Consider the following 26496-nt stretch of genomic DNA (forward strand, 5'->3'; position numbering starts at 1 on the left):
AAAGCAATTCAGCTGAGTTGGTATACACTTTAACTACTCATCAGATGTATAAAAGAACATTCTGCGTGATCTAGAATTAAACTGCGTATTATTGATATACTACCAAAGTACATAACTTCTAACAATTAGGTAAAATGATTGTATTTGCTTCACCACAACAATTATAGAGGAGTTCAGTAGAGCTTGAATCTGATGCCGAACTAACTTTATTAATGATACTAAATTGCTATCCTTGGAAGAGGGAAACGTTATCAGTCTAGTTTTATATCGATATTTCACAATTAACATCGTGCAGAGTATCAATCGAGTGGTACTAATAATAGCATTAAAGTCAAAGATGAATATTGAGGAGAAATTTTATGATTTCTATGTAATTTATGCACTAAGGTTTTTACTCTTTTTATACATATAAAATGAAAGTAGGCGATAGAAAATTAAATATTAATATACTCCTACATAGCAGTATACTTGTTCGGATAACCGCTATAGCATTTTGTAATGATATTTCTATTATGCAATAGCGGCATATAGTGGATTGTCATAATGTCAGCCATGGCTATTCCGAAAGATTGTAAACTTCACCCAAATAATTATCAGTAAGCAATAGCAAAAGAAGTAAATAGTTACAATAGTAAATAGCAGTTCGATATTAAAAATCAACACATGAATAATAAAGTTATATGATTAAATATATAATATAGTTAAAACGCTTAACTTAAATTTTTTAACAGATTTTTTTGTTATTCGATAGGAATTTGTAATTTCTTCAGCTTTCGCATTAAACCAAAACCTTACCACCACTAAACATTTTTCGTTGATTAAACTTTACATGGCATCAAACTTTAAAATATTCTAGGCGGATAGTATAATTTACTTTTGATAATCCTAATTACTTTCTAAAAATTATCATATTTCAATTTTTAAGGGGCTATGCAGTTTGTTTTCCATACTAATGTAAGCTAAAGAGAGCAATAATTGAAATGATAATATATTGTTTTACGCATAATCACTGAGAATATTTTCTTGAATCGATGTCTATAAAATTAAATGTTACTTACTAATGAGATCAGTAGTGATAGCTTGACAGTTTTATTAGATAATTGCAACAGTATGTCAATTCGACAGTACCGTATAGTTCTATAAATCAAATAGTAGGTTACAGGGAAATTCTCATTTGTTAAATTTTTTGATCTTTTTAATCATAGATAAAAACTTGAAACAAGTTTATTAATTTAACTATTAATTAAATACTTACTTATTACTGGTTAATAATTAATTTGCACCATGCCCTAGTTACAACACAACTTCAAGCTTGTAAATGCTTATATTATCCTATATGATAGGTTTTACAGTTGCCTTAATTAGCAGCAGTAATTTATAAATGATAACAATTCAAATATATTATTATTACACCACCAATTTATTGAACTCATGATAAATTGCCTAACGTGATAAACTTGAATTGTTAAATTAAATAAAAGTAAATAAGATTAAACCTCCATTAATGTCTAAAAGGAAAAAATAAGAGAATATTATAAAGTTAGCGAATACGTTTGCTAATGCTATAACTAGGAGTTGGAGATTTCCTAAAGCATTATCCAAGCATAATTTCAGCGAAAGGAGATGTTTAATAGCAGTAACTCATTTAAATATTTACGTGATACCAATTAATTGTATTGTCTAAACTAGCTAGGCTAGCGCAAGAAATCTGGCAAAAGTATAGCAAGATAATTCGAACTACAAATAGTTCTACAGTCTACATGGTAATCAATTACTTCACACATCTGTTGGATAATTTTCAGTCAAACTTTTTTGTAATTTTTCTTTACGCTCCATTGATTCGTTGTGGCCTAAACATAAAGTAACAGCAGGATGTAAGTTTCTTAACATAGTATAGCGTTATCTACAAATGCCATACATTTAAAATTTTCTGAGCAAATTTCAGTTTAGGCAATAGAACATTACATCTTGTTATCAGATAAATTTCAACCATAATAAGGCAGCAGCATACATTATAATTACTATACAGCAACATAAAGTTATTCTGTCATTCCTAATAGTATATGATCGGGCTATTTCTTTTAGCTTCAATACATACAAAGTATAATAAAATGGTTTTTACAAGTGATGATAGCAATATATATATAAACGTACTAACCAATTTATTTGGGACTTTTTAAGTGAAGATAGTACAGTAGATAGAAATTATTCGCGAAATTTACAAATTTGCTAAGCAAATCGTATTCTTTTTATTTTTTAATTTATTGCATTATTGTCTTATATCAAAATTAATCACATCAATCTACCTTTCTCCGAGTAAGATTTTGAGCTTCTACGGCCATCCTTGGAATTGATACCATTATTTATATTTTCAAAAAAGAATAAGCCAATAAGGTAAAGTAGTAGTAAATAGTAATAAAATATTCCTAGCCATCGCTTTTAAACTGAGATTAGACTATTACAAGCAAGCATTACTCTTCTACAATATACGCAGATATACAACAACTCTAGTAATTCCTTGCAGAAATAACGAAAAAGATCTATAAAATTGTTGTCATACCTTTTGCTTGCATTTAAATTGTGGAATAACTTTGTGAAAGACCGTTACTGTAGATAGAGGATCACAAACTTTACGAAGCTGATTTCGAACTGTTCGAATTTGAAATCGCTTGGCCATCAGCGGAAAAAATTTCGAGCGCACTTCATTTAGTTTATCTAATAACAGAAATTCTCTAGAAAGTAAAGAAAGCCAATCCAATGTTAATCCAAATTCTAATCTTACTTTTTAGAATGTTCATTCATCGCTTAAATATAAAATATTAAAGACATTTAGCCATGATATCTTGTCTCTAAATTATAGTCAATAAAGATAAGTAGCATTTTATTATACTTATAGGATTGAATATGAAGAATATATGTATTTTGATCATTATTCCTTAACTCAATCGGAACTTGAGATGTTCAAAACCATTTACTAATACTTGGGCATATTTGTGAATCATCAGAAAATTTATGATATGAGATTTCTTTTGTCATTGTATAAATGTACTTATTATTTTATACTAAGTATGAAAAAATTGCTATTTATGTATTGTGTTTTTGTTAAGTAATATCAAAACTATTCATTTCTATTGCTGTGTGAACTGAGTAGGCTACGCGACTATGGTAAGAACAAATATAAAAATCTATTCTTTACTCACTCCTTTCCATCAGCAGTCTTAACTTCATAAGGTAAATAATTCTGCTCCTTATATTCTTTCAATTTTGCTTCCTGACAATTTTAGTAAAAGTTAAAGGAAATCCACAGAACGCGAGAATATTAAAACTTACAATATTAATTATTCAAGCTAGACTTATATTTAGTAGCATAGCATTACTCTATATGGATTAATGTATGAAAAAACTAAGCTAACCATTTCCACATAATCTATATCGCACTTGTTATATCTTTCTTCGTATTGTTGTTGCCTAAACAGATATTAATTTAATGCGATTAAAACAATAATCAATTTTTTGCATTTATTCTCAACATGATTATAATAGAATAATATAACCATGAAATTTTTTATCATCATCCAAACAGATCTCGTTTAAAATAATAATAACGCTCTGGAATTCAAACTTATCATGCAAAATATTACAGTATTCAATAGATTTTTGTCAAGTTTACAGTACAAACACAATGCTGAAATATACCAAGCATGTGATATAAATTTGGTACAAGCTTTTCCATAAAATGTACATGTAAATGCAGCATATCTTACTGACATAAAGAGCATTTCTTATACTCATAAGCAAGATTGCTTTATAATCTAATATGTATGATTTAAATTACGGTTACTTTTACTAGTATGAAGTTAGTGAAACAGATAATTTAAGTAACTAACAGAGCCCAGTTTACACTGATTAAGGACTATGAAAGCTATGTGGTTATATGTATGAAATGTCAAAGTACAATATGTTTAACTAATAAACTTTATATTAAGGTCTACCGTCAACACTACTCTTATTATGTTCTGTTCACCATCGAACAATCTGCACTGTTTATAAATTTAATATACAAAACGTTCATGCAAAAGCGAGAAAACATTGGAGACCTACCACCCATGAACGACCTGGAAATTAATATCTCTAAGCACTACGTTATTCAAATGGGGATGTTCGACCAATATCGCATCCATCGAAGTCTTCCATTCTTTTTTTAAGCTGTTACTGACAGATCTATTAACAGATAAGAGAAATAACATCATAATTCAAAACAGCAAATCAGCTCAGTTTTTTTCAATTTAATCTTATTAAGTTCTACTAGATAGGAAAATTGAGAGCAACAATAAATGCGATGATAGTAAGAAACTGAAACTAGTACCTTTAATCTTTCGCATAATATATAGAAAGTTAATTACAGTAGACAGCTCTAAATTTTCGTGAGTATATTTCAATCAGCCCGAATTTAATGAATATGTATGTTAGTAGAAATCTAAAATCTTATCCTATACCCTAAATCAGGATTTAAATTGATTTTGATCCTCTATCTGCTAAATTTCTATTGTATCTTTAACATCACATTTAAGAAACTTGCATTAACATATATCTCCTGCTAGATTATAAAATTTTCAAATCTAGAATTCACGTTACACTTGAAGGTGCGTAGCGTAGCGTAAGGAAAAAGTACACAACTAATTATTTTATTGCTTAAGCAATCAAATCAACCATATTGAATGCTTATTATAAGCAATAGCCTCATTTTATGCTTTAGCTATAACAAATATAAAGTTTCTAAATAAATTAATTTGCACTAATAGTTTCTAGCTACGGGATCACTTTCTTACGAAAAAACAGTTTAAAATACCATTTCGACACAGCTAATTTAGCTACAGTTATGACGTTAGCTGTTATACGTACGTAAATTGATCAGTAAATGCTTTATATTCATCTTGAACCAAGCTACTAGCCTTTTCAAGACTTTCCATATAACCTTTGTTGTGCTCCATGCTAAGAATAGAATCACTAGCGTAAATGTGGACCATCAATTGGCGGAATAATTCCTTTCTAAAAAATTAAATATTTCTTAGCATCATAATCTAAAAGAACTTTCCTACCATTAAGTAATCCAAATGCAAGAAGCGATCTAATTACATAGTGTGCATGATCAACGTAGGCAATTAACTTTGTATAGTCCATACCTACGATGTAAAATTCGCTCTAAATCATCTTCCAATTCTTTTAATAAACTTGGAATAACATCCTCTAAATAAGATTGACAGTGGAATTTAACCTTTTGATATTCTACGTAGCACTCATTATAAATCAATGCATAACGTAGAAATATCTTTTGATGCTTTTCAACTCTTGCATTATATTTTTTTTCCTTGGAATATCCTATTTCTGCATGTTGCTCGAATTCGCTTAAATCTTTCTGATATTCTTTTGCTAGCCTATCATATTCTTTCAGTTTTTCTCTTAAATTTTTTAACGGATTCTTAAAGCCACAATCAATTCTATCCATTTCTTCAGCATAAAAACTTCTCTGTACCACATTGATTTGATCAAGCCGATCAATAGCATTTAAAATTTCAGTATCCCGAATATTTTCCGCCTGAATGATATTATATTCGGACTTTTCTCGCGATACAAGAAGATGATTAAGCCAATTCTATCGAAGAAAATAAAATATTTTAGATATTAATCAAGCACATTCAAATATTGCTTGTTTCTGTGGTTGAAATTAGAGCAAATAAACCTTTTAATTCATATACCATTGAATCTGCTTCATACTGATTTTAACCAAATTAAACCCAGCGCAGTAGCATCGCAACTGGCAAATGTTATGTTGTCTTAATTGCTGTACTCCTATTTACTATCCTATCATAAAATCACTCGACAAAAATCGATCGTGATCTATTAGGGCCTTTTTATAGTATACAAGAACAGTGTATCGAGTGTAGCGGTATACATTATAGCAGTATTATCTTGCTGATAGGTATAAAATTGGCGTTGCAAATGTATGCAATCTTCTGAAACTACACCAGTTACGTTATGCTAAGGGTATAATAATACAACTCTTAAGCGAAGTATGATAGTTTATGAGTGCCAAAACTTTTATTATCCACGCTTATACTGCTCAAGTACACCATGTAGAAAAGTTTTCACCCGTCAGTAATCATACGTCAACAAATAAAACTAAATAGAACTCAGAAAGCTTGCAAAATTTATCAAAATAAATGGCACATCATCGACGTAAAAAGAGCTTTGGAAGACCTATTAAGTATAAATAACTCCGATTTCCATTCCAATTAGTAATAATGTTTATCGAAGGCAATAACCGCCCTATTCGGAAATTTTAAATCATGATATGCTACCTTGTAGGTTCCGTATTAGAAGAATGCCACATTCTGTGATGAAATATCGTCTAAATTATTTACTAATTTGAAAGTTTTACTAAACTAGTCAATTCTTCCACCATTTTTAGGAGTATCAATAATTCTTTTCGATTAAAATAAAGTATCTTAAAGTGTCATGTTAACCTTGCAAACAAGCTTTCAAGAATGATCAATATTAACTCCGATACTTCTGACAACATATCATCAATGTACGAATATTAGATATGCGATACTTCAATCTCTGAATACTTAAAACTTTTTCCTTTAGCACTACGTATGTATATTCCTACTAATGCTATACCGAGCTTAACTGAGCAATCATGTGCACCGTTATAATATAGCCATTTAGATGGTTGTAAAATGCCTCATGATATTTACTAGCACCATCAATGTAGCAGATACTAAGTCAAACTTTTGCTCTGGTTTGCCATCTTATCCTTTTACAGTAGGCGGCAAGTTATAGATTTAACCTATAACTTTTAAAATAGTTTAAAACCCTTCCGTAGCAATTTTAAGCACCGATTAATGGACTTATTCTTGACGATTTCGAGAAGAAAAAGAGTAGCGGATTGTCTTAACATATCAACTCGGAGAAGATTCCATAGCCACTATGTACAGTAGTAGACTATGCACGATAGAAAGGGATAATGCATAATATATCATAACTGATCGTTCGAATCCTACTCTAAAATAGAGTAAAGTAGAGCAAATAGAGTCCCGAAGTTTATGCTAATACTAAAATAATTTTGAACATCATTACTCCACTGATGGGTAGAGTAATATCGATATACTAATATAGTCATAACTTTCAACATCATGACTCCACTGATAAGTAGAATAACGCCGATAGCTTGTCAGCAATTCTATCCTATTTCTAGTAGGTTAGGAGCTGCCGTAATAAAGTTAAGTCTTTTACATTTATATCAATTTTAAAGCAAGGAAAATGTCTCTAAAAAATCCTTTTCCATTTCAATGCGTTTCAACAAAATGAACGAGTCAATATTAGACATGTAGGAGACATAACAGAGAAGGTATTAATTAGGAGAACGCGATAATGAAATTAGAGGAAACGGAATGACTTGTGAATACTACTCTCAACTATAAAGCAATTCGACGTAAGGAAGCTAAAGTTAGACATTTTTTCCACTTAGATCTCTAACCAGATGTTAAGGAGTTATGGGATACTATGAATGAAAGCAACGGAAGAAAGGGGAAAACAAAATGGCGTTCAACATATCTCAATATCAGACATAATCAGCCAAACCATTGCTATGGCCAATAAAAAATAGGATTGAAAATTGAATTTATAGCGGAATTAAGTAAATTGGAACTAATTCAAACCCATTTAATTACTCCGTTTATGACAGTCTTATAGAAAAATAATGATCCATGTTTACCTCAGAAAACTTGGTACGAACTTTAGTTTTAACTCTTTTCTCTTCGCTTTCAAGAAATTCTGCGTAGAACTTCATTAGTTTCTTTTCATTCTCAATCTTGATCTTTGCTTTTTCCAGGTAGAATTCTCTCATACTTTTATCTCGTGAAATATCTTGTTTAAAAAGTGCCCAGACTATCTGGTTCAAAGAGAGCGTGGTGGATTGTGTAGCCATGATAATACTCGCTACCAACTATATTTACAACGTCAAGAAATGCAACAGCACAAAAGCACAAAATTGATTTCTATTTGTAATAATACTAAATAGAATGAAGAAAAGCAATAGATTTTAATTTAATAATTTGAAAAAATGATTGATCAATTTTGTTAATTCTCTGCCGTTATATTTAGGACGAGTGATGACCAGCTCAAGCTAACGGCAAAAATAATCACCACGATAGAAAGGATGAAAGAAATTAACTTTTTAAACTCATTAATCCGCCCTACGGGTAAATGGGTCAAGCCCAGTTTAAAGAAGGATTGAACACAATAGCTATTCCCAAATCACATCATCAATAACAGTAACATGAGACGAAATGATCTGTTTAGGCAGTCCAGAGTGCAGCATATGACTGATGACGGTAAATAAAACTTCCATATGAAGAAATATGCCAATGTCAAGCAATCTACTAAAGTACAATAGCTATTGCAGTACTGTTATTCACTTAATCTAGCCATAGAATATTGCCTTAATATTATATTGACTTGATTCTTTTCATGGCCGACTATTGATTTTAAACAGCATGATATAGAACTATTAGCTACCCTCCATATACAGAGATGCTAATCACCCATCACCATTACGGACTTGTTTAAACAGCATGATATAGAACTGTTAGCTACCCTCTATATACAGAGATGCTAATCATCCATCATCATTACGGACTTATTGCGGTAGTAAGCTTGTGATCATTAAAATATCACGTAATGAAAATTGTCAATAGAACAGCATGGTGCAATCTAAATTAGTCTTGGCTAGAATCACGTGATGGAAATTAATATTTCCAAGTTCCGTCCTACATGATTTACTTTTTCCATATCCAGCTCATATAGATGTCGTCTAGCAATATGCTGCCGATGCAAAATGGGCTGCAGATTTTCAGTATCAATCTTGCTTTACAAATTAGACGACGGTCATCTAAGAAGGATAGCTGAGTGGGAACGATGATTGAGAAAAAATAAATTTCATCCACATGTGGATATTAATGAATTGTAAAGCAAGCTTTCATCAGCCTAAAAACTGAGTTAGCAGACAGAGGTACCATATATATTGCATCGTCCAATTACTCTAACCTAAGTGTTATTTTATTTCCTGCTGATATCTTCATGCTAGAAAGATATGAGTTATACTACAATGTCTTTCATACAGTATGATGGAAACTAATATTTTCAAAATTTCATCCTGCGCGAATTACTTTCTCGATATCCAACTCGTCTTGATGTAGTAGCAGTGTGCTACCGAAGTAAAAGGGATTCTAAATTTTGAATATCAATTTTGCTTTAGAAATTATGGCCGGCCATCTAAGAATAGCTCAGTCGAAAGGATAGTTAAGAAAAAATTCATCCACATGATGTAGATATTGATGAATTGTAAAATAAATTTTCATCAACTTAACAACGACAGAGTTAGCAGATCTTATACATTTACTCTTAAACTAATGGCGCTAACCTAACTGCTATTTGTTCTTTTTCCTGCTGACATCTGTAAGCTGGAAACATATGAGTCATACAGTATATTGTCTTTCATACAGTAGTATCTACCTTCTAGACAAATTATCAACTAAAAATAGCAATCAACGCCATTATCTGTATGATTAGAATCCTTGACGTAATTTGAAAGATTTAGCAACCAATATTTTCAAAGTTTCATCCTACATGAATTATTTTCTCGATGTCAAACTCTTGTTGCATTGCCATTACAGCAAAAGGAGTTTCAAATTTTTAGTATTTGAAAAATTCCATTCTGAATGATTTACTTTCTCGATATTTAAGTCATATTGATGTCGTAGCAATACACTACCGAAGTAAAACGAGTTCTAAATTTTCGGCATTAATCTTAGTTTAGAAATTAGAGACCGGCCATCTAAGGATAGCTTAGTCGTCGCGACGGTTTAGAAAAAATTTCATTCGCATATAGTGGATGTTGATGAATTGTAAAGCAAGCTTTCATCGGTCTAAAGACAGAATTAGCAGATATTGTATATTCATCGTCAAATTACTCTAAAACCTAAGTGCTGTTTTGTGCTATTTCCTCCCAATATCTACAAGCTAGAAAGATACGAGTCATACAGTATGATGGAAATACGTATGAAATATTTTCTCGATATGCAACTTATGTTAATGTCGTAGCAATATGCTACCGAAACTAAAGCGGCTTAAAATTTCAGTATCGACCTTACTTTAAAATTAGAGACCGAGCATCTCAGAAGGATAGCTTAGTCGTCGCGATAGTTGAAGAAAAAATTTTATCCGCATGATAAGAGTGTTGATGAATCGTAAAACATGCTTTCATCTGCCTAAAGACTTAGTAGCAGATATTGTATATTCATCCCCAAATTACATAAACATAAGCGCTGACTATTATACGCAGATTTCCTGCTGGCATCTAGTAGCTGGGAAGATACGTGTATGAGTCAATAGAATCCTTTATAGTTGAATGTCTACCCTCAAATCCGAGACTGGCTTAGTATAAGCATAATCTAATCCCAGACTTTAACTAACTATCTTGGTAGAATTGATAAATAAACTGAAATTGTTGATGATATCCAGCCAAACTAATGGAATCCTTTATGGTTGAATGTCTATCCTTAAATCCGAAACTGGCTTAGTATAAGCATAATTTAATCCCAGATTTTAACTAACTGTCTTGGTAGAATTAATTAATAAACTGAAAGTGTTGATGACATGCTGCCAGTCGAGAGGCGAAAGGTATCACGATCGATAACTGCAATCCCTATTTATAGCAATTACACGTTAATGACTTTATTATGGTAGCTATGAGTCATGACTTCCATTAATAAATTAGATACTCTATCATGCAATTAACTCCACCTACATCGCTAACATTAATGTACCCATCTTTCCTCTGGATTGGATTCTAGTCCATTAAAATAAAGTCATGAAGTGTTTAAACCACATAGGCCACAGATAGGGTGATTCACTGATTTCTATATTATCAATTATATTTCAATTTTGCACTAGAGCAGATTATCTACAATTATATACGCTAGTCAATTTGCTAACTTAACATCGCACTGATAATAGATAAAGTTTTTAGTAAAACGATGTACGAGGGAAGACAAGCAAGTTACCGTGGACTTTTTCATTACCAAAACTGAATTTCAGATGAAATATAGATAACATAAGAGATCTACAGCGATATTTTACAATTAGCAAAGGTAGAAAAGGATCGTAGCCATTTGGAGATGTAACTAACTCTATTAGAGTAATAAGTTCGCTCTTGGCTGATTTGGAATATCACATACTATAGCTACTTTTATAACTCAACTTCAATACTAAATTAATAACAATTGATGAAAAACTTTAATTATGTTTAAAGCAATTGTAGTTACTTATTGGTATAATAGCCTAGAGAACCACTCTACCCTTACATTTATACTGCAATTATAACTCTACTCTAGTACTAAATTAACAATTGATGACAAAATTTTATTCTACCGAAAGCAAAATGGAGCTATTTATCGGTGTTATAGCCAAGAGAACCACCCCACCCTTACATCGCATAGTACTTTTTATAGAGCAATTAGAGCTCTACTCCAACACTAATTAACATTTGATGAAAAACTTTAACTCTACCGAAGGTAAATTGTAGTAATTTATTGGTGTAATAGCCCTAAGAACCATTCTTACGTTCATGCTACAATTATTACTCAGCTCCAGTACTAAATTAACAATTGATGAAAAATTTTTATTCTACCTAAAGTAAATTGGAGTTATTTGATTGAAATGGATTTAGTCCATCAGCCTCCAGTTTATCGTAACGACATCATTTCTGCAACCATAATAATTCAAGTATGTTTGCAATTACTTTTATTCTTCAACTGGCCAACTGCTTCACAGTCAGTATGACTCATGATTTCGTCATTGTACCCTACTCTCCCCTAAGGCATATTTATAGCCTCAGAACTTGCATGAGACTAAATTATTGTACATGCGCGGCTAATTATGGATATGCGGTAAATCTTACAGTCTACACACCAAACTCAGAACGCTTAGCCATGATATTTTCTGTATTAAGCGAGATAATTATTATAAGCTAGATTACAGGCAACAGCCTCATTCGTTTACTAATTTAATACATCCAGCTCCTTCACTATAGTTTATCAAATGCTGTAGCAGGCTAAAATTTACCTACTAGGAGAAGCAAGCATATTACGTCATCTTATTTGCATTGATAACTTATTCTACATTCAATACCCGCCCAGTGGAATAAGCTCGCTGGCTAACATTACAATGCTTGCAAATTATTTACACAATTTATCGCTTACGAAAATTTTTTAAATATGTATGAAGATAACATGAGAAAGCTGATTTGACTACAGGATGAATTCAATATCGTCTGGCGTCAGCTGCAGTCGTGCATCGCACTAGCGCATAACCCAAAGACTCCAGAGCGACTTTGGGTATAACCACTATTTACCGCTAATAATATTGTACCGCTTCAGTTATTAGGACATATATTAGTATTTACCTATAATTATACAAGTCAATTTCTTATGAAGTATTTATATGTACATGTGGCACATGTGTGTATGTGATATGTTTAAACGTATCCTATTCTGCTATTCCTTAAGGGCTATAAAACTTTTGAATATTGCAATTTACTTTTTACTGCTAATGCTATTGTAGTGCTCCTATAAATAATAAATATATAAACAATTACCTATAACAATTTAATTAATAATAGAACATCAAACTCACTGAAAAAGACTATCTATCTCTGTTCTATAGGATGCTGCCGCAAAACTGTAGCAGAGTTAAACAAGAAAAGGTTACTTTTTTATTAAAGTTATCCCCTTACGACATTCATACGAAAATCGATAGATCGAGCAATATGATTTATCCAATAAGCTGGAAAATTAAGCTATATATAAATCTAGAGTAATATAAATTTTACGCCAAGTTCATAATGTCTTATTTGCTTGTTCGTATTGTCTCTATTAACAGGTGCAAACTAGAACAGTTTTACTTCCTTATGGCATTAATAGTCTCAATTTTTCAACATTATCAAACCTGTAGCTGCAAAGTAATTAAAAGCTATCAGTATAGAAATTACTTATCCCCAAACTAAGGGACTTACTCCTACAGTATTTTTAACTTACAGAAAAAAAATACAGTATACATCAGGGGTATAATTTTAATTTAGGTCTACTTTTATGCGTATTCCTTTACATTTAAGATTGCTAAACTTTCCAACTTCTTAGTATCAGTAGAGAATTAAGCTGGAGGCTTCAAATAGAAATAAATATTGATGTCGTGCGAGATCGTACATGTAAATATTGAATATTCAAAATTGTAGCTGAAAGATATCGAATGGACATCTTTACTCTTTTATTCCTTAATCATTATGTCAGCAGTTATGGCAATGTAACTTTCCCAAACCTAGATAATAGCAATCTATTTTACGACTATATCTCAGTCCAACATAGAATTACACTAGTTAAGTGTGCTAATGGTATTAGCCAACTTTGTATAATTTACGTTTATTGATTGCCTAAGCTTTACAACATATCTTTGTTATACGTCTTTGAACATTACGCGATTTTTAACGCTTTTCTAGTGGTACGTATATACGCGTATACGCAATCTAAGTTATAACGGCAATATCATATAAGACTTCATTAAGGTCCATCGTCATTTGAAAAAGCTTTTGGATCTGAACATAAACGACAAATATATTACTATTGGTAATTATTTTTACGCCAAGATAATGCTACAAATGGCGAATTAATATCTGGGTAATAATTATTAATACTATCATGGCGAACATATGGGCCGGATATGGCATCATTTATTCTTCAATAGTCTATTGCTTCCTGACTTGAAGTCTATTTTCATTTTCAATTACTTCTATAACTATTATAATGCGGTAAGAAACATAAAATAATATTTATAATCTTTAGCAGGCTATCATATTTTAGGACATACGGTACCTAATGTAACTGAAATCCGTGTTCTAGTCCACAAACAAATAGGCTTTAGGTCGGTATTAAATCTATCTCGCTCCATAAAAGGATTCAAATCAGCTTTTTTGATGGAGAAAAAACAGCAGTACTTACTAAACGGTAAGATCTACTACTGATATGGAAGCACATATACCTTTGACTTCAATCATACCTCTAAAAATTGTAGTTCTATGGAGGTAATTGATATAAACTCTTTTCTCAAGATATCATGATTTCAAATCTACTCTAAAATATTTGATTTCTACCCCATAAAAACATGAATTAAAGATAATATTACTTCAATCATAATTATTGATTGATGCTAATATAGGTACTTTACATCCGGGTTCAAGAAATGCTCTATCTTAATTAGAAAATGTTGTTAAAAGTAGTAGATGCACCTGATATTTGACTAACATCATTAATAGCACTATACCTGGTGACTATCTAATCTAATTCTATCCCAGTTCAGATGATATGTTGCACTTCCTACACACATGTAGGTCTTCAATTTAAGATTTGAAATCACCTAGTAAATGGCTGATTAAACCAAAAATTTAAATATTCTAATTCGAACGATACCGGTCAGTAATGATGAGACATGCTGGGACACCTCTTCATTCCATAAAAAGATAATGGCCAGCAACAATTAACTGTTACAGGAGTCTCCTATTCAAATAAAATTAAACTCTAGCATTTTGTCCTTCTATAACAGAATGATTTCGATGGCATGATAGTATGTAAATATTTATTGGTAACGCATATGCATAACATAAAAAATGAGTCTCATCGTCTTCTATTATTTATTCGTGAAAGTCCATCATCATTTTAATATACTCCCAACAAACAAACTAAATAAATACCAAGCACCTATTTGTATTCTAGAGTATAGCAATTAATTAGTAAATAGGTGATATAGGAAGCTCTTCTACCAAAATAAAGTAACATTGCACTGAGAGATCAATAGAATAAAAGTAAGGAAACTAACAAGAATACAAAGTGTCAAAAATGCAGTTAAAAGAAGTTCGTCATTCCCCTCATTGAATAAGATAGATGACAATGTGCAGTACTCGAGCCATTTGATAAATTTAGGTGCAATACTGTGTTGATATAAGGATTAAGATATTTAGAGATCATCCTACATCATGAGAATAACTACACTAGTAGAAATAAAAATCAACTGTAATAAAATAAGCATAATATATAGGCATCTCTAGCTGTAACAAACAGATGTTAGTCACCTTCAACAATGGCGGATACGGTTCAGTGGAGAATAAATATTATGTTCGTAATATGAGAAATACAAATAGAATAAGACAAATTATACGAGAAGAGCCACTATGCGTACAGTATATAAATAATTAATCAATCGATTGATTGACGGATTGATTAATAAAGGCAGCAAATTTTTCATTCCATAATTATTAAATTTATTGATTAATTCATTTAAGTTTAACAAAATCATGAATGAAATAGAAGAAAGCTCCAACATTCACTAGTTAATTTTATTATCTCTCACAGCTAGTTCAATAAGAGCTGAATTTGCCAGTAGTCAAAAATTTACGCTTTCATGATAATTGGAAGAGCTTACTATACCAAAATAATGTTTGTATTTCAATGTGATCAATACTGACGTTTTTTAAGATGCAATATATATTCCCCAAAACAGATTAAAACTTTTCGTAGGGCATGCTATCATGGAGAGATAACTCTAATATATTAGCAGCTAGAGGCTATTTGGTTACAACTAATTGCGGAAGATTGAATTGTGATATCAATCTTATTAAGTGCTTATCTATAAATAATAGTCTGTTTATATATTAAAACAATTTAATACACCATTAGATTTGAATAGTGTACTATATGTTCAATAAAATTAAAATATTATGGCTCCTGCAACATAATTTTACAGATATTTTTGTCCAATTATATTGCGTTGATATAAATGGCGATCAATCAAATTAAATCATCCACTCGAATATTAATTACAGAAACTAAGTGAGAATTATTTTAATTAAAGGATTCAGCTATTTTTGTAATCTATCAAGCTTGGATCGAACATTTCCGTACGATATTAAATATTAACTTCTACAGTTAAAATTTTACTGAAAAATAGTTTAGAACCAGCGATTCTCATATTAATGTCGGATGTAATTTATTAATTTTAGACCCTTATTCAAATTGATTTTATAAAGGTGTTTAACGCTCTTTACCTTATTCTTGCTCTTAGATAGTAACAATTCAATTCTTATTAATGAAAGGAATAATATAATAAACTCAGCACCTTATCAATTTTGGGAAATTTTTAATGTAAAAATTCATAAATATTCGAAAATATTCTTTAAATATCGCTACAGATGATTAGCTATAATATTTAAGATAACATTAGCAGACCATCCTAGCCTATTGATTAATGAAAGACTGCTATTGTCCGCTAATAGTCTAAACTTTGAAAGTTAAACTATTTCTTCCCACTAACCATCAAGTCTAAATAGTCATATGAGGAGCATTTGAAGTTATTAATTAATCTAAATAAAAAAATTATTACTTAAAATAATTGGCATCCAAACAGTTGTATGAAAAGTAATTAAAGTTATTAATTAATTTCAATAAAATAACCATTTTATTTCATCGTCTAGCTAGCATATTTAAGCTATGTTTCTTTCTTAGAACAGCACTAACTTATGTATACCTATTTATTATTAATTATTTCACTGGGGTAGGATATCACGTTGTCTATCACTATTCAATGCTATAATTTAGCAAGCAGTAGTTATGGTTTAAGGTATTTGTAACCTTGAAGCTCTGCAGAAATAATTTTCATACTTTAACATCACCTTTAGTACCTCTAGTCCCGGAAAATTCGCATATGGATATCGGATTTTTTCTACAGTAATAGCCATAATGTCAAATAAATGTTTACGAAAGTTGCTCTTTCTAGCTGTTTTGCTCATTAATACCGTCATAATTCTCGGGAGTTTTATTCATGCTTATCTAATACCATTAAATATGCATTAACATAGCCATTATAGCACATGTTTTAGCAAGCTGATATTTTTTAAGTCCTATAATCTATTACTGAAATTAATACATAGTTCTTGTAACTAAGAGAAGTTCTTCTCTATATTTTTATACCTACAACCAATCTAATAGCTGATTATTTAATCAGGCCTATTTTCTACCAATAAGACAAATTTTAAGCCTGCAAAACAGTGACTACGCGAAACCATTAACGTAAAAGAATTTATAATTTAATAACCTATTGACTATAATGCCGCACAAAATGATTCGGTTCGGAAATAATACAATATATTATTCCGGTTTAAAATATTAAACACCAAGATGGAGCTTATGTTTCATACAGCAAATGATCTAGTTTCAGTAAATTAATTATGATAACCTTACTGTACTTGTAAATGTACTCGTGATGAAGCAGAAGCTAGGTGTATTCTATAACATTAACAATTACTAAACAGTAAACCATGAAATTTTCAAAATCATCCTGAAGTCCCGTATCAATTTTCTGTATATTAACTATCTTTAGCTCTATTTTAATCTAGCCATTTGATAAACCGACCCAAAATGAAAATATATAGGTTTAACGACAATAAAATATACGATACAAACTATCTAGCAATAAATCAAAATCGCAAGCCTGACTGATTGCATTACAAGAATTCCCTTATTACTAAAGTCTACGCAAGCTCTATGTCTCTAGAAGATTGTATATGCTTAACGCTAGTAAGCTATAATAAGATTTTTAGCAAGAAATAAATTGAAATTTCGGTTTTTATTATTATAGCCCGAAAGTAAATATCATACGAAAGTACGTAAAAATATCGGTATCATAAACCTATTTTTGATATTTCTTAAGAAGCAGAATCAATTCAAGTATTTCATATCATTCTAATTTCATGGCTATAATCGATAGTACATTCCTAATGTAGTACTTTCGAAGAAATAACATCAATTTAAATATTTGTATGAATTCTAATTTTATGATCATAATTGATAGCACAATATTAAGTTCTATAGAACGTCTTCACAAACAATTTCATTAACTGTGATGTATACATTCAGTAATAATGGAATTTTAACTATAATGACAGCTACTATTAAATAAACAATATTTAAAGAACTCCAACCTAAATTTTCCAATAGTAGTTTTAGATTCATCATTAATTCGCCATTCGTAGATTTATCTACAGAAACCAGGAATAGATTGCCTTACTTAAAATTTATTAATGCTTCTACCTTTAAGTTTCTTTTATTTCAAAGATGATATGCTATTATTAATTAATCATTATTCTTATATACTTCGATGAGCTGACCGAAAAGTAGAATGAATGCAATATTCATAAGTATATCCATGTTTCAAAAAACATAAATCAACATACTTTCGCCATTTCTAAGAATTTAATTCCGATTTATAAAGAAATTAAAAATTCTGAATAAACGATTCAACAATAAATAGCCTTTAGATATGGTAAAACAAAGTAATTTTAACTCAAATTCGCATACAGTACTACTTAATAGAATCGAGATAGTAGATGATCATATCAATTTATTAATTAAACTATGCTGTGTCTATAGTTGAACTATTTACCCAAGAACTAACATAAAATGAAACTTTATAAGTAAATTGACTTCATTATTGCACAAACAAAGCTCAGTCTGGTCATTGCTAATAGGAATAAATGAATTGACTGAATTTATTTAACCTGGTCATCACTATTAGTAATATTGTATCTCAAAGTGTTGCATACCACCAGAACTATTAAGCATAAATATATTTGGTGAGAAAATTTCGTATCTATTATTAATTTGATAAACTATCTTAATCAATTCAATAGAGAAGTAAGCAATTGTTATGAAAGTAACCAACGGTGAATAGCTTGCTATCAAGTAAAACAATTATTGAAAATTTAGTAATTAAAATAGATGAAGCAATGCTTTCACATATCATTAAATCTGTTATACGTGAGTAATGACATTTTATTCAATGGACATATTGATCTAGGCCTTTTTTTCCTGTTCAAGCTTACTTATCTCCAATAGATTAACGTTGTTCAGTTATTTATCAAAGCCTGTTATTCCTCATTATCACCTATTGTATATTTTATTAATATAATAAATAGAAGAATAGAAGTTTACGATTTATTAAATACATTATCTTCTTCCATTGAATCGCCAACTATTCTATAGCATTGTTTTCTAAGCAACCGATTAAAGTAATGATTTAAAGTACGCAATAGACATGCTAAAATCATAAAAACGTTTCTCATTATTAATGGTGCAAAATAAACCAATAGTAAATAACATCACAACAACTCTGCACTGGATATAGTATCATAATCATACTATCTTCGGAAGAACTGTCACGTTTACTGTACAACTCTATATCAAGAATGCAAGGTGCCACCGACCATCAATAGAATGTCATTTTAAGCTATCTTGAATCTTGCTGATTACGATAAAATTAAATCCTGTATTGAAAATTGATTGATATTCTTCTGTGCAAACGAAAAGGGGTAATATAGTGCCATAACTACACTTGCGACACAAGAAAACCGACACAGTACTTATGATAAACTTAACTTTAATCCGTAGAACTATTTCCCTGGCCTACGGTATCGTAACTGAATTCCTTGCGAAGTATTAACTCGCTCAACACAATATACGATATAGAACTATCACACAACTTAGCCTTAACCTGAATCACTTTTTATTGATCACAGTGCTTCTGATATACTCTTTCAGTAGTTATAAACATATTTACTATACTATTAACATATTTCATTAACAAACATGTTATTACGATTGAATTATCAGATACGGACATTCAAGGTAATAAAACAATTTCATAAGTAAATCTACTTCGAGTATAAGCCCTGTCAAGCTCCTATGTTCTCGATACTTACTTGTAACATATTACTATATCATCATAATATCGTAATAAATTAGGTTGTTACTAACAATAACAATTCCTAAAGTAGTAATTCATACTTCTTAAAAGTTCAAAACAAAATGTTATCCTAAACTGCACATCCATATCTAAGTTATTTTGATGACTATGGCATGTAGCGTTACTAAAGATCGCGTAATAGTAAATTAAAATTGATAATGGATTGTAATGCAATGTCAAACTTTCCATATTACATTAAGAACTTACTAATAAGACACAGTGTGGAAAGTAAATAGGAAATTTTATTCTATACTAGTGCAAACTCCCGTCGCTTTGCTGACGGTTTACGATAATGTGCTCATTTAACAGATAGTATTACCATTTGTCGTAGACCTGTCAGATGGAAATATGCAGCACGCGATAATAACTTCTATAACCCAAGTAGCGCTCAAGATAGGGGGAAACTGAAGATTTTTTTGCTCTCTAAGACCGCTCAACTGGATAATAAGAGCCAATTCGGTAGATGATACATCTATCTTTCGATCATCTACAAGATTGCTCCGAATTTGCATTAAATTGGCTACAAAACGGAATGAAATAAGAGTTGTTAAAAGCGAGGGAATACTATGACATTACTGTTGCTATGGCCGATACGATGTCATTAATCATTGATCAATATTAGCAACGTCGTTTAAACTAATAGAGCTGATGAAGTCAGAAGCTATTTTCCAAATGTTACGGATACCCCTAGTAAAATACATGTAAGATATTTATTTACTATCATGATCAGTGACCATTTCTCAGCGATTATGTTTTATAGAACAGATCAACAGGATTTATATTATCCGCTTGACGTCATTCTAGCAGAATGGTTAAAGTAGAAAAAAGAAATAATTAGTCGTCATTGTATCAATTATCCACTGCCTTGAAGTTGCCGTGATCCTAACTAAGTCATGCCAATTTACAGTATTAAAGTACCCTATTATGATATCCATGATCGATATCAATACTAATATATACTATCATGCCATAATTGAACAAGACAAAGATGGCATTGCTTAATAAACATATTCCATATGCATCGTCAATAAAGTCTGGCTTAAATGTATTCATTGTCTTAACGACGAAATAAGAATGATGCGTTTAAAAATTTAGCGCTTAATTATAATTATATACTTTGATAGAAAACTAATTTCGTCGTGATTTAAGCTTTGTTAAGAGCAAAATAAGACTCTATTGACTGCGCTAAATACTACAAAAAATAAGCAAAACAGAACGGTTAATTTATATGGATGATCATAATAGCAGCAGAAGCAGGGGATTAAGCCAAAAAAAATAGAAAAGATGAAGAAACATCTTCGTCACTCCAGACTATCTGAATAGTAAGAAGGATTCCCACATTAAATAGCAGGATAATAAAATGCTTTTTAACTAATATTTATTATTAACTTTGCTTTGTTCTCACAGCATGAATATCATGCTTTATTTCTTATCTTATTGATTATTTACGGATAATCTAAGTGGGAGATGATGATACTAATTAAAGTGGATTGTAGTTACCTACTCGCTAATGTCAAAAACTCTTGTTCTATCGTTTCCACCAATTTGAGCGTAAGATGCATAGTAACAGCAATAATTTATTGAAAACTTATCACTCATCCGTTACATGGATGTTTTTATTTTAGTAACAACGAATAAGATAATAGATAGTATAGAGTAGCTGTATGTATTCTTTTCTGGCTCTTTATCCTCATTTTCTTTCATTTGACTTATTTTTATTGATCAGTTATCAATCACACTTTGTTATTATCATGACATCCTGCTTTATTTTATCGATTCAACGCTTGAATATAATTTAGGTGTAACTTATACTATTGTAATTAATTATAGATGCAATAAACAATAATAATTAGATTCAACAATGGGCAAGACTGCAAGTACACATTCCGTTTGCAAGATAAAATAATTAAGATAATCATGAAAGCCTAGCCCGATATTGGCCTATTATCGTTACTAGAAATCATGTCTACTATCTTCAATGAACAATAGAAGCAATAAACTAAATACATGTTTATGAATTAGATCCATCAACTATTATTCACCATGATGAATACCAGTGAACGTTTTTTGGGGTTATCAATAAAAATAACTGCATCAAAGTAAATAATAGCAATCGACATAGGCTTACATACATTTTTAAGCTTTAGCTCTTGCGTGAATATTAACGTTAATCATTACAGTTTATTATCAGCCAAGCCTGAAGAGATAAAGGGGAGGAGAAAAATAGAACTATCAATAATTTAACAGGTACAAACAATAAAACTGTTTTAAGTTGAAGAAGGATAGAAAGTTGTTCATCATATTGGATGATTGTTGGTAATTGATTTCATCATATCAGCCACCTTGAAGTCAGTATCACTACTAGCCGAGAAAAGAAATAACAAGAAAGAAAACAGAAAAATAGCAGGTACTCCAAAAGTAGCCCTATTCAATAACATAAGTAGTTTGCAATGGCGGAAGAGAAAGAGTAATAATTTTATTGCTATATCAAAGATTAAATAATATCGACTATACTGTAATTAAATCCATGAACGATAGAGATAGATTTTTGTTTTGTTTGAAGAAATCGAGATATCCATGTAATAGATATTGATTTTAATAACTTACTGCTATCATTTATAGTTAGATGAGAACAATGCTGCTAATAACTACGACTCATAACTTCCAAATTGAAATATTGTGACAGTGTTATATACTGTATTAGAGTAGAAATATCAATGTTAGGATAATTCTGTTAGCCTATCCTTATTTAGTTAACTTCTAATTTGGATATACTGTGTTTTAATATAGCACTGACTTTTTATGGCAGTGACACATATACACATACTGAAATTAATAGTTATAATAGGGAATGCAAATCATCTACTTACACTTCGAATTATTGTGATTGTAACTTACTTATGGTAGATTGCAAATTATCGTAGAAATGTTCCGTGATAGGACATATCGTAATCTGACTATTCTGTATTAGTCATCAGATGTCTATGTTCGTAAATACTGTTGTCTGCATTAAGGGCGCAGTAGCTATAATTAACATCTAATTCAGTAAATGATTCCAAAGTTAATCGTACTAACTATGACTGATGAACTATTGAGGAATAGTATATAAATGCAGTATATCGTGTAATAAAGTGGATTCTCCAACTTAGTGTTTAACGTAAAATACGAGGCGTTTAAGTCTTTGTGTAGTCTACTAGTAGAGCAAAAGTGTTTCTGATAGTGCAGATATCGTTCGTTGATACGTGGTTCAAGGAATTGACTTATTGATCGTACATTACGTTATCTTGTTGCAAAGCTGTTTTGTGACAAATATTAAAAAAGTAAACTATTTTTTGTCAATAACTTCGTCTCCATCCGAATCTTAAAGGGAAGGGGAAAAGAAACAAGAAGAATAACTTTAATATTTAATAATTCTAAGCTAGAATAAAGCACTATTCAACAAAAATCCAACGTATTATTAATGTCAGCAACTTTTACCGGCCTTATATTAATTAGAAATAAATAGAATAATAAATCTTTCTACCGTGTCATATTGGCTGAATCATCCTTGTAATTTAAACCCTTTTCCATATCTTTCTTTATTTAAGGCACACTAAAAACAACTACAAAAAGACCCAAGACTAAGACATTTCAATCTGGAGTAAGCTTAAATGACTCTACCTGTTATGTAGTATCTATCTCATCATGACTACTTACTAATAGCGTTGAAAACATATTATAATATCGCCAATATATTCCTACTTATTGAAAAATTGAATTGATAATATTTGATATATTGGTAACAAAATGAATTTCTTTCAAATTTAATGCTAAAGATTTTTAGGTAAATACTGTTAACAACCATTAGCTGCAATTCAGAAGTTTGTAATCATCATAATAAGCGACGGCACCTTGACTACAAGCAGCAACATAGTTATCAGTTCATATCTTGGAGATATCGAAATCAGGGCAGAATAAGCATTCAAGACAAATTTAAACATGGTAATTAGAAAGAGAATTAGTAAACTGTCTTAATGAAATCGCTACAACCACTAATTTGAAGTCCTAATATTGTTGTGACTCAGTTAATTCTTTATCTTTCTAACTATTGGTAAGATGTACGGTAATCTTTCAGATCGTTATAAGCCATTAATCAACTTACTAAAACTAATACTATTATTGAATTCATTAACTAGCAAAAGTAATCAATATCTTATGCCAGTACATACTGCAAACAATTTCAATAGTAGTCTTCCTATCTGCCAAAGGCGTAATAGAAATTAAAAGTGAACATTTACAAATAAAATTTCAATGACATTGACTATCCAATTTCGTCTAGTTTTAAGTATTTCCTAACCAATAGACTATTAATTACCCAATCATGACTCACAATTTTTATAGAATAATGCCATCATCATCCGTTGAGTGTATAGCATCTAACAATTAATCAAAACTTATTTAAAGCTGATCAAGATCATGGAATAATCGAAGTCCTGTAGTTAAAAAATGACACCCCATAGTAGCCTATCGCTTTCGATTACAGCCTAAAACTACTCAACACCAATTCATTGTCAAAACGATATTTTATTTTTATTTCATCCAAATCTGATTTCTATTGCGTTGTGTTACGGCATTATGTTGCCCAGATTATAGAGTTTAAGAAAGTATTGTTGCTGACAGTGTTTTAGTGTTATAGCATATAGTTGTAAGTATTTTAGAACGGTAGTTCTTAGGCGTTATAGTAGCAGTACTATATTCTTACTAGATCTTTCGGTAGATTAGGGTAGTAATCTGTAGAAGCTACTCAAAGTAAATGCTTTACATTAGACTAGTAAACTTGCCAGGAAGTAGTCAGCGACACGCTGCTACATCCAACTCATTTGGTGCTGATATTTAACCTAAATGATTCTTATAGCCTATCCGATAGCGACAGATCATCGAAGCTATCCGAATTTTTGACCTAAACACCTCTTTTAGTCAATGAATTCAAATACAATTTATACTCAAAATAAGTAAAGATGTTAATATTCCGTGACATTGTATATCAATTGATCATTCAATCAGAGTTGAACATAACTATTGAATTCTCGGTCATAAACATATCAAGTTGTCCTGTTTTTAAACTTGAAAAATTCAGCGATAGAATAATTAATCTTTCCATTGTGATTAACTGCAAAATTAAACCAGTATTAAGATTGATTTTGTATAATGTTAAAACTTATTTGATATATACGCTAGACACTATAATCAAGGTTCAAATTTGAAATTCACTCCTATCTTCTCGTAATTTCATCATATTTCTATCTATTGTGTACTTTAACTTTATCTAAGATATTAATTTTTTTGGCGTACTCTGAACTTATCTGATCTGTTTTGAAAAACTTTCGGGATAAAACATCATGCACAAACTTAGGCTACAGCAACTATTTATCTATTATAATCTTTCTCGCTATTTTTCTAATAATAATATATCAATTAGTCTAAATTGTACCATTTAATATCCCAATCAACCATCATAATCTTACAACAAGCCGCTTATTATACTTGTGAGGAAGTTGTTAGTCTTACTTACAGTATTTCTCCGTAGTTAGTTGGAGTGACTAAGTAGCTAGTAAGTTAGTTGATCACTCACATTAGAAGATAGTAGACAGTGAAATTACTCCTATGAGTGACATCAATATAAAGTTTCTAGATAAAAATTTTTATGAAAGAATATCGACCTAAAATCAGAGCAATTTCTAGCCTCAGCGAATTAAATAATTTTAGCTAGAATATTTATAGCTAACGAAGCGATAGACGTATAATTGCTGCATCACGTAGAATCTAAAAATCTCTAGTGACTATATTTATAACATGAGTTATCAGGACCAATGATCAGACCAACGATCGCAAATTGTAGTTGATATTTAAAAATACCTAGAAATCTTTTACATTTTTTAATTCTCATTTTAAAATACTTTGTTTAAAATTTAGATAAATGTAAACTTTTTTGCATTACTGTTACGGATTTACTAGCGTCTCTGTATCTAATTATATGATTTTTTGTATCGTATTCATATCGGTTGTATTGCAACCTTATCAGAGCTTAACGGCACTAGTTCTGTTTCGTACTAGATCAGTATAGGTACTGTATTGTACAGTATATATGGTGGTAAGAAATCAGAATAAAGGTAGATATTCACGTGGAAGCTTAGTTGCCGATCTCGCTTCAGTTGACTGAGAGCATACCAAAAATCAGACGCTATCGTTACGGCTAACAATTACCTTCCATAATAACAGTTACGTTTTATTTTGAAAGACAGGCATTTAAAATACATATCAAACTCGTTTATTTTACATAAGATTCCTACTGACGATAAATAATGTACCAATTATAAACTGAACATTTTAATGTTAAATTAAATAGAATCAGCATTACCAGAATAAAGCTCATTAAAGTTTTAAATTTTCATTCAATAATAAGTATTTACCAAGTTGGTTTAATATTTTTTCCGTTTTAATTAGGCTATATTTTATATTTACAGTCCAAAAAATCCTAAGTGGAATAAAATT

The 26496-nt window shown here is 30.5% G+C and overlaps 1 protein-coding gene across 1 annotated transcript; it reads right to left on the reverse strand.

The window, feature by feature from the left end:
* Nucleotides 1-1490: 1490 nt before the first annotated feature.
* TRIADDRAFT_55951 (uncharacterized protein) lies at nucleotides 1491-7990 on the reverse strand (the record flags this gene model as incomplete). The annotated part of the gene is made up of 8 exons (XM_002112139.1): nucleotides 1491-1508; nucleotides 2561-2732; nucleotides 3201-3271; nucleotides 3414-3468; nucleotides 4102-4221; nucleotides 4903-5049; nucleotides 5184-5653; nucleotides 7778-7990. The coding sequence occupies 8 exons, from the start codon at nucleotides 7988-7990 to the stop codon at nucleotides 1491-1493; spliced, it is 1266 nt and encodes a 421-aa protein (XP_002112175.1).
* Between the last annotated feature and the right edge of the window lie 18506 nt (nucleotides 7991-26496).

The sequence above is a fragment of the Trichoplax adhaerens genome, genomic scaffold (genome assembly GCF_000150275.1).
Source record: "Trichoplax adhaerens TRIADscaffold_4 genomic scaffold, whole genome shotgun sequence".
Classification (NCBI taxonomy): Eukaryota; Metazoa; Placozoa; class Uniplacotomia; order Trichoplacea; family Trichoplacidae; genus Trichoplax; species Trichoplax adhaerens.